This window comes from Anguilla rostrata, chromosome 5 (genome assembly GCF_018555375.3).
Source record: "Anguilla rostrata isolate EN2019 chromosome 5, ASM1855537v3, whole genome shotgun sequence".
Classification (NCBI taxonomy): Eukaryota; Metazoa; Chordata; class Actinopteri; order Anguilliformes; family Anguillidae; genus Anguilla; species Anguilla rostrata.
Window position 1 is genome coordinate 7,395,023 of NC_057937.1, and position 15,646 is coordinate 7,410,668.

Consider the following 15,646-nt stretch of genomic DNA (forward strand, 5'->3'; position numbering starts at 1 on the left):
GATATAATAGTTTAGTATTTCACTGAAATCGTTCACATCTGCAAACATCTTCGTTATAATAGTTACACTGACTCTCATACCGAGAACCGTTGTCAACTGCATTTGGCCCACAATGCTCATAACTTTAATAATACACAACACAATGATCATGAGTTTAACAATACACACGTTTTTTAACATCACCGTTTTATTGCATTACACAGTACAGATATTTTCAGGAAATGAATTATGACACTTTATTTAGATGCTCCTTGTGGCTGCTGCAGTGTCACTGGCAGATAGTGTTGGATAGCCAATAATTCTGGATCATTACAAAAGCTTAAAACATTTCCTTAAAAGTAATATTGGATACAGTATAGGTATAAATCTCTGTTGAATCCTTATTTCTTTTTGTCCTCCAAATGTTGGAGCGTTGTGCAGTTTGTTAAGAAATCTTCCTTTACACGTGACGTCTTACCACAGTTATGAATTACTCAACAAATGAAAACGCACTTGTTAAAATTGGATTTACATAACTGGATAGACCCAGCCGGTTCTAGGAGATCTAGAGCCAGTTCTTTCAGGATTCTGCACTGAGGCCAGCGGCGAACTCCACCAGGGTCCGCGTGGGTCGGCCTGACATGCCCTTGCGCAGGTACGGGACCTCGTCTTTGTTTGACATCACCCCGGCGATGTCCAGGTGCGCCCAGTGTGGGGCCGTCACAAACTCACCCAGAAACGCCGCTGCAGTGCATGCACCTCCAGACCTGTGGGCGGACAAACCTCCTCTCAGCCAATCACAATGAAATCCCACTCTCAGCCAATCACATCGCAATCCCCCTCTCAGCCAATCACATCGCTATCCCCCTCACAGCCAATCACATCACAACCCCCCTCTCAGCCAATCACATTGCAAACCACCTCTCAGCCAATTACATTGACAGAATGAAATGAATGAAGAATTGCTTCTGTCCCATTAACCTTTACAGGTGATTGGAAAATGAGATGCACTGCAGAAATATAAATGGTGACATTTACTTGAAGCAGAAAAATGCAAATGACATGAAAGCAATTCCTGCCAACATCCTCTCTCGCTCTGTTGTAGTTCCCTAAAAGGAACCAGAAAATCTTACTTTTAAAAAATCAGCTTTATTCTATTGCATTCACCCACCGGCTGTATTTCCCAATGTTGTTGAGGTCAGCCAGCTGGCAGTCAGTGACCTGTCGGGTGTAATGCTGGAACAGGGGCATTCGCCAGACTCGATCGCCAGTCACGATGCTCGCCTGAATCAAACACACAATATTACTCACGACGCTTGCTCAAATCAAACACACAGTATTACTCACGATGCTTGCTCAAATCAAACACACAACATCAACGCAATATAATTTCTGTTTACCAGGAAATATCTGCAAAGGGAAGTGTTCAGTCCAATATTAATATACATACCTTATGCAGGCGACTCCACAGCCAATCAGAATTGGTGAATACTCCCGTAGCAGCAGATCCTAAAGCTACATCCATCGCACCTGTAAACCCATTAACAAAACTCACAAAACGCTCAACATCAGTACGTTTTCAGCTTGTATGAAATCAAGCAGCAGATATACTGGTCGCGGCGTCGAGTTCAGTGAATCGCGCGCACTCCGTACCCGTTAAAGTGGCAGCGTTGATGATCGCTTTGGGGTTGAAGCTGTGGGCGTAGCAGAGGGCGTCGGCCAGTATGAGTCTGCCTTCTGCGTCTGTGTTATCCACCTGGAGGGAAACACAGGGGTGGGCTTTAAGCACAAGTATCCGCCTAAATTTTAAATCTAGTTTAAAATGATCTCATTACTATGATTCAAACAAGTCAAATTGCAAGGAGCAATTGCAATTGCAAGTCCGTCCGATACTTAAATACTAATTCAGGATTGATGGCATATACTCCAGAACATGTCTACCTCCCTGAAAATCTGCTGCTCAAAGTATCTGACGGTATAATCCAGATTGTCTCAACAGACTTCTACTGCTTTAAACTGCAGGTTCTACTGCAGGTTCTAAGCGCAGAGAATATCTGAAACATGTTCCACAGCCTGTCCTGTACGCAGGTATTACAAACCAATGCAGCCTAATGAAAGAACACTGTATGTACAAAAAAGCAGAGCAGTACCTGGATGGTTTTTCCGTTTTTCGCCCTGACAACGTCACCAGGCTTATTAGCTTTCCCACTGGGCATGTTTTCACACAGAGGCGCCAGACCTTGAGAAAACAAAACCCTGTGAAATTCACGCGCAGACAAACAAACCCCACTGAACACAAATTCACGCACAGGCAAACGCCGAACACAAAACTCGCAGACAAACAGCAAGGTTCTGGATGATTCGGAACGTGCGGTAATGAGCAGCAGCGAATGAAAACGCGTAGAAACTCTGACGATGCTTCAGCGGTTGTCGATGGTCGATTGTTAAGTTGCCGGAATGTTCTTAGGCTCGCCGTGACCTCACCGATGATGTTGATGGGAAGTTTCAGGGCCGCCGCGGTGACGACGGCGGAGCAGACGGTCGCGGCCCCGCCCATATCCGCCCTCATGGCGTCCATTCCTGAGGAGGGCTTCAGAGAAATCCCACCGCTAAAAACATAAAACACACCCACGGTGTTACTCAAGAGACATAAAACACACCCACTGTGTTACTTAGAGACATAAAACACACCCACTGTGCTACTCAGAGACATAAAACACACCCGCTGTGCTACTCATACAGTTACCCACTGTGTTACTCATACAGTAAAACACACCCACTGTGCTACTCATACTGTAAAACACACCCACTGTGTTACTCATACAGTAAAACACACCCACTGTGCTACTCAGCCACTTAAAACATACCCACGGTGTACTTTTTCTTACTCCTGACATTCCTGATTTAACAAAACATTTAAGAAGGAAGTAATAAAGTAATGAAAAGAGGAAGTAGATACGATCATGTTTACAATACCTGTCAAAAGTAATTCCTTTCCCGACTAGTACCAGTGGCGGCTGACCGGATTCCAGGCTTCCCTTGTAGTGCAGCTCCAGGAAGACAGGGGGCTCCTCTGAGCCTTTTGAGACACTTAAGAATGCCCCCATCTTCTGCTCCTCTATCCAGGACTGCTGTCTGCCAGAAACGCATACATACACACATTTACAACAAAAAAAAACAGCTGTACAATGTCCTGTCTGGCTTATTTTGTAATAGGTGACCGTTTAAATTGATGGTTACTTTATATCTTGATGGGAACTAAACATGAATTGCTTAAATACCTTGTTGTAAAAATGGCAAAAGAACAATGCGGAAAGTACTGACTTAAAAAACTCTGGCTCTGATTCAATTAAACCATAATGCCTGAATTCAGCTGCCACTGAAATTCATACCGGAAACCTCTGAATAACAGTAAATCTTATCGTTAGTAAAAATGTAAGCTCAGACATCACTCCAGGTTCTATCAGTGTTGGTCCCTGGCCAGGCTCAGGGGAAAACATCATCAAATCTGACGCTACCTTTTATGGACAGCAACTTTGTCGGAGAACGGTGAAAGTTCCTGTTGTATGCAGTCCGCAAAAAACGTTGGGGTGACGTGATTGGCTGGTGCTTCCATCAAGCGACGGGCCAGATTCTGTCCTTCCGCGTACAGGACGCCCCTCTGCCAAGCTGCGGTACTGGAGCTGAAGAACAACGAATACTTTATACATGAAAAAAGGAATACTTTAAACTCTTGGGCTGCAATGAGCTTCTCCATGACGCAGAAAGTGAGCAGCATGACTGCATTTTAAAATAAGGATGTGGAGATGTGTGTCGGCTGCTGCTGCTGCAGGACTGTAGTGAAGTATGCACGGGTTCCAGCACACCTGCCGTGCAGCTGAGTTTTGACGGGCGTCTTCTTCTTCTGCTTGAACTCATCATACTGGAAGAGCCCCAGGACCGCCCCCTCCGCCGCGGCCTGGGCGTCGCCACAGGGGTCCACCTCCACCTCCCCCAGCTCCAGGTCCTGCAGCAGTCTGCAGCCCACTGGGGGGAGGGGGGGGGCAGTGCAGTCAGAACAGAGACAGCACAGGGACAGTCAGCCATAGTCAGCTCATTAGTTGGTTACACGCAGCAGTGCTGCAACTGCACACTGTATCAGTTTTCAGTTGTCATTTGTCAAGTACATCAGTATAGGAGCTTAAATGAACTAGACTGGGCCACTGAGTGAGCACAGACTACAGACAGGAGTCATCATGATACAAGCAGACAATCTGTAAACTAGGCATTTTTACCTGAAACAGCAGCTCGAATATTTTCTTTGCAACTGTCCCAGTTCTCTTTGCCACAAACCTCTGCTGAATGTTTACCAAGACCGACAACAACAATGCTGGAAAAATCCTGAAGTAAAATAGAAAGGTGGGAAATTGTGTTACCTGCACTGAAAGAATTTAAATCATTTAATTTTAAATAATTTACATTTGACACAAAAAAGTCAAAAGTCACATTCCAGAATACTTTGAAGTAAAACTGAAGTTTGATATTGAGCTGTAGATTTGCATTTTTGTGATGTGCTAATCACATACATACAATTTCATCTAATTGACATAAGTGTGTTTGCTAACGTACCTGATGTACACCATAAAATACCCGGCTTTTCCCCTTTTTCAGCGCTGGTCCAGATCTGTGTTGCGTTAACGGAAAAGTGTACATTCATAAATACAATCATTTAAAAAGCATTTTAGCCATTTTTGTAACGTTGATTAACTGTGCCGACAAATGCACAATCCCAGCCACGTCGTTCATTGCACTTGTTTCATCAGACTCACATTGACAACAGCTCTCGTAGCTTTCCTGACAGTGAGCGGTCAAAACTCTCCGCCGCCTCCGTGAAACGCAGGCTCTCATCGTCCTTTTCTTTCTCGTACACACCAAGTACCAGGCCCTGTGGATGCAGCGACACCGATGTCATGGCAACTCGTTAATAATCAGCGAGATTATTCAAATACCACGTACACAACACTGAAGCACACAGTGTGAAAGACTGCTGTTGAACTTTGCACACTATTTGAAGCAGCTCGGGACTGAGCAGGTCTATTTGTTTCCATGACAATCTGTATGTTAATCTATCCGTTTAAATAGTTTTACTAACCCAGTACAACAATACCACGGTCAAATAACTTGCTAGATAAAAAAAGATGTGCAGTGTTCTCAGTTTAAACAGTTAGATTGCTGGATCAACAGTAACGACCTGAGTACATTAAGACCGTAAATTAAATTGTGTGAGGATGAATCGGGTTTAAAATGTACGCAATGAAGCAAACTAATAATATCGATATAACTGGCTGGCGACGACATTATATAATAGCGACATCGTATAGTAACTGTTAAGCGGCGAGAAAGGACACTTACTTTTTTGGCATGCCAGTAGTTTTGGGATACTGAAAATGGTCTACAGCTTGGTCTACTAACCAAAGGTAATAGTAATTTTCTAAACGGAAGCATCATTATTCTGTAGAACAATAAAGTATACCATAGGTCAGTTTTACAATACCGACAAAAAAGTCACATGTGCATTCATTATCGAGCTTTCATAAGTCATTCCAACCTTTTACTGTCGCGTTTGCTTATGTCATCCGAGAGCGACACAACGAGTAAGGGATACCTCGCAAGAGGAGTTCCTCACCAAAAACGTTTTCAGAGTAACAAAAGCCAAATTACGGGTACAATGCATGCACTTTACGCATTTGTAAAAACACTCTTGCTAAAATTTTTATGCGAACCAACTTATTGATATGAAAGGTATGACGAGTTGCTACAAAGCATCCAACAATATGAAACTAAAAAAGCCGTATTTCCCCAATGTTGGGCAATTACGCAGATGCTTCCATGCAAACCGGGGAAACATCGCCATATCCAAAACATCCCTGTGACTGCAAACTACCTTGTATCAACGTAATCACATAGTTATATTATTAAATGCATATGAAAAATGCAAGAACGTTTTATTTCTTAGTAACTTAAGTCCACTCGCCCATCATCAGTGGCAGTACATTCACTGCCCACTCTTACACACACGTGCTCCCTCTTAGATCTACCTGCTGCTGTTCCTGTCAGTGCCCACTTGTTCCGCAGCCTCAGGCTGGGGACAGGGCTAAGAAACGTGACTGGATGTGTGGGTGGTCACATCAGGTGAAGCTTCTTCTGAAAACCAATTCACCAGAACGTAATTGGCAAGTGCTGACTGGTGATCACTTGATGCTGAGATGCCCCATTCATACCTGCTTAAATTTAATGTCCTCAGACATGGCACTTAAATGTCTACCCAAGAATAAGAAATCATATTTCATCATTTTAGTGACATCTTAACATGTAGAACACAACTGAAATATAACAGAACCTCTGATAAGAATAGGGGTAGAGGGCATGCAATCATTACACTGCATATAATGCCTGAACTTGATTTAAGAAAACTTCACTGTAGTAAAAAAATAAATAAAGTGAAGCTTGAGGTTTGTGCCATCATGTACATTTTTATTTTATACAAACATTCTAAAGGAAATGCTAAATAGCTTTAAATGGTTTTACATTTAATCGCTGTACAGTGTCATATAGGTACCAGTCACTAACAGATTGCTCTATTGTTCATTTGATAATTGTACTGTATGTTCCTTGTTCGGGTAACTCACATAGCTGTACATGTTAAAAACAGTGGTGCCTTCTCTGGGATGTAGAGCCTGTAATTTTTGCATGTTCTCATACTAATGCATGCATTAGCACTCAAGGCTATCCAGAGCTGCAAGTCCTTCTCAGTACAGGAGGTCTTCTGCTCTGGCTGTCGGTTCCTCTGGCTTCTTGGTCTGTATTTTCGGAAGGTGGATCCTGCTCATGGTCACGACGATAAAGTTTGCCCCGTGCGTCGCCGCGCTCGCCACGCACAGCCAGAAGGAGAAGTCGTAGTCTTCCTCCAGGACGATGAACTGGAAGATTTCCTCCCTGAAGTTGGCCACCCTCTCAGTGAGTCGGTGGTGCTTCGTGGCCGCGACGAAGCAGACGATGGCGAACGCTCCAAAGAGACCTGGAGGGAGGTCACAGAGAGTCACAGTTACGGGCCGCCAGAGTCTCAGCGCTGACGCTTCACTGTTCCCTGTATAACGGTTATGCTGTCATACCTGCAATGAAGTTCCATAAGTATAGTCCCGGTGGGCCTTTTATTGACTGGTATGGAACTTTTCTCGCATTATAAATGCAGAATGCCAGACTGACTGAAGCAAACCCTATGGCGACGAAGAGAAACAAGATGATGATCACGTGAAGTCCACCGTTCAGCCTCCTCACGAGTTTGGGGAAAACTGGAAAATGACAACAAACAAAAAAAAAGACATAATGCACATTTTCAGAGTGTGTTGACTCACTGATTTCAAAATAACTGCAAAAACACAGCAACTGAATAAAATTCTGTCACTATTGTGACTTGCTGTGCTGTTTCAACTTTAATGCCAGGTTTATATACAGCATTTAAATGATTTAGAATTTTTAAATAGAATATCAAATTGGCACTAATAAAACTGGAGAACAACACAATGCAATCCCATTTTGTGTGGAAAGAAGTATTTCTATATCAGTTCCACTGTTTTGTATATATATGTTTATTTTTTTATCACAAAGCCTTGTAATGGCAGAGTATGAATGTTTTACATTAATTAAATGAAAATGCAGGAATGTTGTTCTGTCTAAGCAGGCATGTTCCACACACTACAATAGCTCACAGAATCGCACACATTCTTACTGTAGATCTTGGACCGTCGGCTTCCCAGGCCACATTTCCAGATTCTTCCACCTTTGAAAAGTCCAAAGTAAACATCCCCGACGAATTTCACCAGCTCCGGATCTGAGGCGTTCACCAGCTCTGCTCCAGTTTTGCACAGGATCTTTCCAGTCACCCACTTCTCCGTAGAGAGAGCCACCACGATCAGGACAATAGACGCGATGCTGAGCACGGAAGCCAAGGAAAAAGTAATCTTCTTCCAGATCCCAGGCATTTCATAGCTTATGATATTCTGACCCCATTCTGCCAAGCCGTAACATGATGCCAGGTTGTGCCAGTGATCTCATGGCAGTAATGCTACATTAGGAATATACAAATAGTTACCAAACCAGTCCTGCATTTTAGCTTGATTGCAGAGTCAAAACAGTCCCATAAGGGGTTCAGAAATGTCCAGCTTATTTTGAAAATAGCATGTTGTCGTTAGAAGGTCTGGAAACAGAATCTACTGTGACAAAGAGACCTGGCTTGCCTCAGGAGGAAATTCTATCTCTCACACGGTGCTAGTGTTCCAGCCAATGGTTTAATTTCCCCTCCTCCACCTTTAATAAACAGAGACCATCTTCCCATGTTTGCCCTCCTTCCAAATGCGATGCTGTCAGATTGAAATATTAAAATGTCTCAATATTAGGCACGGACACCCTCTGCTATTCATCTACAGCCATGCCATTACCGTGTATCAGATGACAGAGGACTGCCATCTCACTCTGTCCCTAAAGGTCAGCCTCACGCGTGAGCGGAGCGATTCTTCCTAGCCACTGAGTTCCAGACGGTGAAGAAATAGAACCATAAGGTCAAGACATCATGTTTAATGACGCTGAAACTAAATGTGGGGGAAATGTTCAGAACCCAGCCACTGAATATTAAGCAGTGCTGCTTGGGCAGGGGATAAAACTGTCGGCAGTAACCATATATTTCCTCCCTTTAAACTCACTCAATGTAAAACAATTCCCTGTTTTTTTTTTTTTGTTTTTTTTTTAAACACAGAGGTGTCATGGGCATAGATTGCCCCCTTTTAAGTAAACCTATTGTGTAAATATTCATAGACACGGTCGATGTTTTGCTTTACGAACCTACAACACGTTACAGCCAAAAATAACTCACAATTCTCACTGGAGTGGGTCATTAATATTATCATATGGCAGATGGACAATGATTTTAAATCCTAGTCGGCAATAATATAGCCACTCAAAGGTTCAACAAATGACGTCCAAATAGACTACGGTGTGTAAGTCCGCCGGCCTACAAGTGGCGCTGTGTTCTGCTCTTTACACCTTTACCCGGCCGATGGGCGGGAGCAGCGACATGCCAGTCATTGTGATTCACACTGACCTGCAGCGTGGGCGTGTTTGCCTGAGTTTATTTGGTTCTTTGGTGCAGAAGGAACAGCATGGCAGGTGCTGAAGTGCAGCGGGTTATTATTTACGGGGGGAGAGGTGCCCTCGGTTCCAGATGTGTCGAGTTCTTCAAGTCAAAAAGCTGGGTAAGTCCCAGACGATATTTTACAGTTGATAACTGTCACTGTGGGGCTATCGCAGCATTTGGGCATGCAGATACGTTAACTAGAATTAGCCGTCTGGTTAGCCAGTGTTCTGTGCATGATAGCTTAGTTGGGGAGTTCTGAGATGCCACTGTTTCAGGCATTAATGTGCATTGGTTTTGGGGTGGGGGGAGACATGTCACCCCCAAAATTTAATTGCTAAATTTGTCAGTGTGCTTGTGTGACTTGATGTTTGACTATGCGTCAAGCAGTGCATCTCCCCCATAATTTAAATGAAACGCGTCTATGCATATGTCAGTCATCTGTTTACCATGCTGCTTGCTCTATCTGAGATATTTGACCAGTAACACGCAGGCGTGCTTACACATCTTAAGTATCATTCTTAGCGTGTGTCGTAATTTGTTTGTAACGACTTTGCTTGTGTCATTTGAAGTGGGTTGCCTGTATTGACCTGAGCGCCAACGAAGAGGCGAACGCGAACGTGATTGTCAAACAATCCGAGTCATTTACGGAACAGGCGGACCAGGTAGGAGGGACATCTTTCACTTCACACATCCAGTTGTCAAGGATACTGTAATTTGCTGCGCTCGAGAAAGAAAAAAATCGACTGGCACGATCGGAACAAAGAAATCGTGAATTACTGTATATTTTAATGGGGGGAGAAGAGTGAGTGTGTGTCCCGATGTGTGTGTGTTTCCGATGTGTTTTAGGTGACTGCAGATGTGTCCCAGTTGCTTGGAGGTGAGAAAGTGGACGCGATCCTATGTGTGGCCGGAGGATGGGCTGGCGGCAGCGCCAAGGCTAAGGGTCAGTGCCTCATATTATCGAAATAACATCTTAAAAGACTATAGCGACAGAAACAATCATTTCACAGCAAAGCTCCAGTAAAATATCGAAATAGCAGCCACTTTTTCATTAAACAAATCTATTTTACATTGACTTTGCATTTAATGACAACTCGGTTATGTCATTTAAGCAAGTGTGGCGGCAAAATGTCCTGTTCTTAAAGAAGTTATGCAGGAAAGCATAATGTGCATTATACACAATAAAGAGCACTAACCAGTAGGCCTAAATCTGCTCATTTTGTCAATATTCAGTTCAATTGTTTCATTTTTCTTTAATAATCTTTTGCTCACAATATGTTTTTTTGTTCCTACTGGATTCAAATAATGTCAGAAGATAGCCTATATATTTTTTAAAAAAACATAAAATCATAATCTCTGGAACATGCATTACGTCATTGTATTCTCTCTAGCTCTGTACAAAAACGCCGATCTGATGTGGAAGCAAAGCGTGTGGACGTCCACCATCTCCAGCCATCTGGCCACCAAGCACCTGAAAGACGGGGGTCTGCTGACCTTAGCGGGAGCAAAAGCAGCACTGGCTGGCACTCCAGGTGAGAGCAAGGCTACCTGGGGCTCCAGGTGAGATCAAGGCTACCTGGGGCTCCAGGTGAGAGCAAGGCTAGCTGGCACTCCAGGTCTGAGCAAGTTTAGCTGGGGCTCCAGGTGAGAGCAATGCTACCTGGGGCTCCAGGTGAGAGCAATGCTAGCTGGGGCTCCAGGTGAGAGCAATGCTACCTGGGGCTCCAGGTGAGAGCAATGCTAGCTGGGGCTCCAGGTGAGATCAAGGCTAGCTGGGGCTCCAGGTGAGAGCAAGGCTAGCTGGCACTCCAGGTGAGATCAAGGCTAGCTGGGGCTCCAGGTGAGATCAAGGCTAGCTGGGGCTCCAGGTGAGAGCAATGCTAACTGGGACTCCATGTGAGAGAAATGCTACCTGGGGCTCCAGGTGAGAGCCATGCTAGTTGGGGCTTCAGGTAAGGGCAATGCTGCAGTGTTTCTTACATTTTCAGTATAATTTATTGTTCATGGTGATAGCTTCGCTGGAGTACAATGGTACAACGGTATAAGCCCAGATCCTTATCTGTATCCCTGCATGGCGTTTATGCAATTTTCTTATCAGGTTAATGTCCTTTCCCAATCAGATGAAGCGATAGGATTCAGTCATTATCTGTGTGTGTGTGTTTGTCCTCTTGTGGTGCATGTTTGTTTAGTCACGCATTGTTCCAGTAGTTATGAAGACTGAACAGCTCAGCAGCCCTACAGGAAATTAAAACTGAGCATGAAATATCTTCCGCCAGTGGATTCAGAATTAGAAGGTGGAAGATAGCATGGAAAGAACATTCCCAATGTTAGGCATGTTTAATAATTTCTTTAACAAGTGGAAACTGCACTCCTGTCATTGGACACAGTTTTTGTTCACCCCATGGGGTCTGTTACCTTTAACTGAAAGATAGCTATGCACTGAGACCCTGCAGTCCACTGAGACCCTTGCACAGAGACCCATACACTGAGACCCGTGCACAGAGACCCATACACTGAGACACATACACTGAGACCCGTGCAGAGAGACACATACACTGAGACCCGTGCACTGAGACACATACACTGAGACCTGTGCACAGAGACACATACACTGACACCCGTGCACTGAGACCCGTGCACTGAGACCCTGCAGTCCACTGAGACCCGTGCACAGAGACCCATACACTGAGACCTGTGCACAGAGACACATACACTGAGACCTGTGCACAGAGACACATACACTGAGACCCATGCACTGAGACACATACACTGAGACCTGTGCACAGAGACACATACGCTGACACCCGTGCACTGAGACCCATACACTGAGACCCGTGCACTGAGACCCGGCAGTCCACTGAGACCCGTGCACAGAGACACATACACTGAGACCCGTGCACAGAGACACATACACTGAGACCCGTGCACAGAGACCCATACACTGAGACCCATACACTGAGACACATACACTGAGACCCGTGCACAGAGACCCATACACTGAGACCTGTGCACAGAGACACATACACTGAGGCCTGTGCACAGAGACACATACACTGAGACCCGTGCACTGAGACCCGGCAGTCCACAGAGACCCATACACTGAGACACATACACTGAGACCCGTGCACAGAGACCCATACACTGAGACCTGTGCACAGAGACACATACACTGAGGCCTGTGCACAGAGACACATACACTGAGACCCGTGCACAGAGACACATACACTGAGACCCGTGCACAGAGACACATACACTGAGACCCGTGCACAGAGACACATACACTGAGACCCGTGCACGGAGGACAATGATTGGCTCAGCTGAGGCTTCAGGAAAAGGCTGCCTCAGCAGGCAGGTCACATGGTCTATTGTGTGCGTGTGTGGGGAGCAGAAAGCAGCCTATTGACTCCTGCAGTTTTGCACACTCGTGGCATTCCAGCCAGGGCCAGACTGCGTGTTCTCTCCCGGTTTGGGCCGCCTGTCTGCAGAGTCGTTCATACACACTAACAAACACACACATTAACACACACGCACTTTCCAGTTACAAGTGTAACAAGCGTTCATATCGACCTAAAGTGAACTTTTGTCCCTTTCTGATTATATGGCAAAATGACAGAAACTATTATCATTCTGACAAAGTTCACCACATGTTTATTTCTTCACCTAAATATAAAAAAACGACAGACATGTGTGACATGGATTTTGAGGAATGCTCATTGAGTCAGCGCTCCACCCCTCAATCTCATTGGCTGTGGCCAAGCTAACGGCATTCTCTGGGACTCAGACAAGACATTGGCCAGATGACACCCTGGAGCAGTGTCAATCAGAACCTGACATCCCTGCCATGAACTGCAGGAGAAGGGGGGGCTCTAGACACCCATTTCAGCACCGGTCTTTATAGCTTACCTCTCACAGACTTTAGGACACTTCTCTCCTTTTAAATCACTCAACACTGGTTGAGTTCCTATTCCTTGCATTCACTATGTTGCCATTTTCACACTGGGTGAACATTTCAGAACAATATTGTCACAGCATATTGTAGTGTTCAAATGGAATTGAAGCAAAATTCAGGGCACACTGGCACAAGTTAAATATGCAAAGAAAGCTGTTTAACTCTCCTCTCCCTCGCCCACAGGCATGCTGGGATACGGCATGGCTAAGGCTGCCGTGCACCAGCTGTGCCAGAGTCTCGCCGGGGAGAAGAGTGGCCTCCCGCCGCGCGCCAGCGCCGTCGCCATCCTGCCGTGAGTGTTCAGGACTATCGGGCCTGTGGTGTTCAGCAGTATCAGGTCCACAATGTTCAGCAGTATCAGGCCCACAATGTTCAGCAGTATCAGGCCAATGGTGTTCAGGAGTATCGGGCCTATGGTGCTCAGCAGTATCGGGCCAATGGTGTTCAGGAGCATCGGGCCTATGGTGCTCAGCAGTATCAGGACCACGGTGTTCAGCTGTATCGGGCCTGTGGTGTTCAGCAGTATCAGGCCTATGGTGTTCAGGAGTATCGGGCCTATGGCGTTCAGCAGTGTCGGGCCTATGGTGTTCAGCAGTATCAGGCCCACAATGTTCAGCAGTATCGGACCCGTGGTGTTCAGCAGTATCAGTGTCATGCAGTATTTGTGAATGTGGACACATTGGACAGTGGCTTATAGTTTGTACACTTTATTTGTGAATGTGGACACTGGACAGTGGTTTAAAGTGTGTAGTTGGTATGTTTTATTTGTGAATGTGGACAGTGGCTTACAGTGAAATGCTAACAGTTACTTTTCCTTTCTGTGTGGCTCAGTGAGACCTTGGATACGCCCATGAACAGAAAATCAATGCCTGATGCGGACTTTGGTTCCTGGACACCACTGGATTTTGTGGCAGAGTAAGCGAGTGTGTGTGTGTGTTTGTGTGTTTGTGTGTGTGTGAGATGATTGAACTTCTCTCTCTGTCTAATGTAGCACGCAGCCTCTGTCCTCTAACAAGGCTGATTGCTACTCTAATATGTTTTGCCTGTTTTCTATTGCCTTATAATTGAGTGCAACAAGAACCAGAGCACGATTTACCCCATGAGCAGTTATCACATTCACTGGTCTGCTGGTCTTCTTCATGTAGTACACTGACATGCACAGGTTCTGTATGTATGACATAACGAATGTATTGTCTGGCTGAAGGATTTATCTGATAGATGAAGATTAGACAGGGATTTGCTGTAAACACTGTTTAATCCTGAAAGCTGTCCTGACAGAATTAAGCACCCATTACACACCTGACTGAGAGTGTTTAAGGAGTCCTTAGAGATGTGGGAGTCTTCAATTCTGTTGAATTTCTAAAAAAAAAAAAGTGCAGGGTGCAGACAGTGCTGCAAAATACATGAATATATGGCAATATCTGTCCCATCCTTCCAGAACCTTCCTCAAATGGACAACAGGAGTGGACCGCCCGGTGTCGGGGAGCCTGGTGCAGCTCATGACGTCTGGGGGCCAGACTGAGGCCAAGGTCATGCAGCAGTGAGGAGAGCGCCCCCTAGCTACAGGCAGCGGCAGCAGCAGCCACACACTGCTCCAACGTCCTGTCAGGAATCCACCATCTGTAGCCAGAAAATACGGAGCCAAAGAAAGAGAAACTGTTTTTCTTTTTAACACTGTTCTTGTTTTTCACTTTCTGGTGAAGTGGCCTTACCCTGTGCTTGCACTGTCCTCAGCAGTATTTGTGAGAATGTCAGTTGAATATGATGATAAAAGTGTGATTTGTCCTCTCAACTGTAGAAATCAGTATTTTGTACAAGTTACCTGTGTGCTGGCAGCAGTGTTTTAGTTCAGCCTGAATTACATGTGGTCTCAGAACAGAACAGGAGAAGATATATTGTCAGAATGGCGTTACGGTGTCTGGGGGGGGGGGGGGGGGGTTGAGCTCTGATGTGCTGCTGACACGGGTTTATGAGGATGTGAAGCATCCCCACGTCACAGAAATCAATAAATCACAAATCATTTGTGCCATTTTTGTGTTGGTTTGTGCCTGATCTGTGATTATAACTTTAAAAAAAAAAAAAAAGTTTAGATTGTTTTTATAATGTAATTGTTTTACATAACTCCTCATGCCCACACACACACTAAACAGGGTTTGTATAAGAACTTCATAATTTTATATGGTACAAGGAATCTGTGACCAAAATTACACCTGCAATCGTCAGATCGGTCACATGTGCATTAAAAATGGTCCAAAACAGATGCAAATGTCAACTATAATGACCACTAATTTTTACCACCATTCATCCAATTGATCTTAACTCGGTAGTGCTGGGGTCATACTAGTCCTTTAAAGGGTCTAAAATGTGCAAATATGCGTGGCTACACTGTTTTCACTTCACATCTAGAACATGACAGAAACAGAAGCACCAAACCTCTGAAAGATGATACTTTCGCACCATCTAGTGGAAGTAAAAAGAATATGATAAAGATTATATCATCAATAGAACTGCATGAGCCCACGTTTGAGGGTTTCAGGTCATCTCTGTGC

At 44.8% G+C, this 15,646-nt stretch overlaps 3 protein-coding genes across 3 annotated transcripts; 1 reads left to right on the forward strand and 2 right to left on the reverse strand.

Annotated features, from left to right (window-relative positions):
• On the reverse strand, nucleotides 1-5,595 carry lap3 (leucine aminopeptidase 3). The gene is made up of 13 exons (XM_064334834.1): nucleotides 5,371-5,595; nucleotides 4,788-4,903; nucleotides 4,588-4,642; nucleotides 4,254-4,359; nucleotides 3,846-4,005; nucleotides 3,498-3,662; nucleotides 2,956-3,114; nucleotides 2,464-2,588; nucleotides 2,130-2,218; nucleotides 1,633-1,735; nucleotides 1,430-1,509; nucleotides 1,151-1,263; nucleotides 1-746 (listed from the first exon to the last, which is right to left on the reverse strand). Exons 1-13 carry the CDS (start codon nucleotides 5,464-5,466, stop codon nucleotides 560-562), a joined length of 1,554 nt encoding a protein of 517 aa, XP_064190904.1. The 5' UTR covers nucleotides 5,467-5,595; the 3' UTR covers nucleotides 1-559.
• An 864-nt stretch (nucleotides 5,596-6,459) lies between these two features.
• Nucleotides 6,460-8,565, reverse strand: clrn2 (clarin 2). The gene is made up of 3 exons (XM_064334836.1): nucleotides 7,748-8,565; nucleotides 7,131-7,310; nucleotides 6,460-7,036 (listed from the first exon to the last, which is right to left on the reverse strand). The coding sequence occupies exons 1-3, from the start codon at nucleotides 7,998-8,000 to the stop codon at nucleotides 6,768-6,770; spliced, it is 702 nt and encodes a 233-aa protein (XP_064190906.1). The 5' UTR covers nucleotides 8,001-8,565; the 3' UTR covers nucleotides 6,460-6,767.
• Nucleotides 8,566-9,102: 537 nt separating this feature from the next.
• Nucleotides 9,103-15,126, forward strand: LOC135254565 (dihydropteridine reductase-like). Its single transcript, XM_064334835.1, has 7 exons — nucleotides 9,103-9,266; nucleotides 9,718-9,810; nucleotides 9,995-10,091; nucleotides 10,540-10,680; nucleotides 13,281-13,389; nucleotides 13,929-14,012; nucleotides 14,536-15,126. Exons 1-7 carry the CDS (start codon nucleotides 9,174-9,176, stop codon nucleotides 14,639-14,641), a joined length of 723 nt encoding a protein of 240 aa, XP_064190905.1. The 5' UTR covers nucleotides 9,103-9,173; the 3' UTR covers nucleotides 14,642-15,126.
• The last annotated feature ends 520 nt before the right edge of the window (nucleotides 15,127-15,646 follow it).

Bases quoted from the DNA above. Each gene is read 5' to 3' on its own strand.
- lap3 (XM_064334834.1), bottom strand. From the start codon at position 5,466: ATGATGCTTCCGTTTAGAAAATTACTATTACCTTTGGTTAGTAGACCA. The intron at 3,115-3,497 runs GTAGCGTCAGAT...CGTTTCTGGCAG, and splicing joins AAAGTTGCTGTCCATAAAAG to ACAGCAGTCCTGGATAGAGG. The intron at 2,219-2,463 runs GTGAGGTCACGG...TGTTTTCTCAAG, and splicing joins ACTTCCCATCAACATCATCG to GTCTGGCGCCTCTGTGTGAA.
- clrn2 (XM_064334836.1), bottom strand. From the start codon at position 8,000: ATGCCTGGGATCTGGAAGAAGATTACTTTTTCCTTGGCTTCCGTGCTC. The intron at 7,311-7,747 runs GTAAGAATGTGT...GTCATTTTCCAG, and splicing joins CCGACGGTCCAAGATCTACA to TTTTCCCCAAACTCGTGAGG. The intron at 7,037-7,130 runs GTATGACAGCAT...ACCTCCCTCCAG, and splicing joins CTTATGGAACTTCATTGCAG to GTCTCTTTGGAGCGTTCGCC.
- LOC135254565 (XM_064334835.1), top strand. From the start codon at position 9,174: ATGGCAGGTGCTGAAGTGCAGCGGGTTATTATTTACGGGGGGAGAGGT. The intron at 9,267-9,717 runs GTAAGTCCCAGA...TGTCATTTGAAG, and splicing joins TCTTCAAGTCAAAAAGCTGG to TGGGTTGCCTGTATTGACCT. The intron at 13,390-13,928 runs GTGAGTGTTCAG...TGTGTGGCTCAG, and splicing joins AGCGCCGTCGCCATCCTGCC to TGAGACCTTGGATACGCCCA.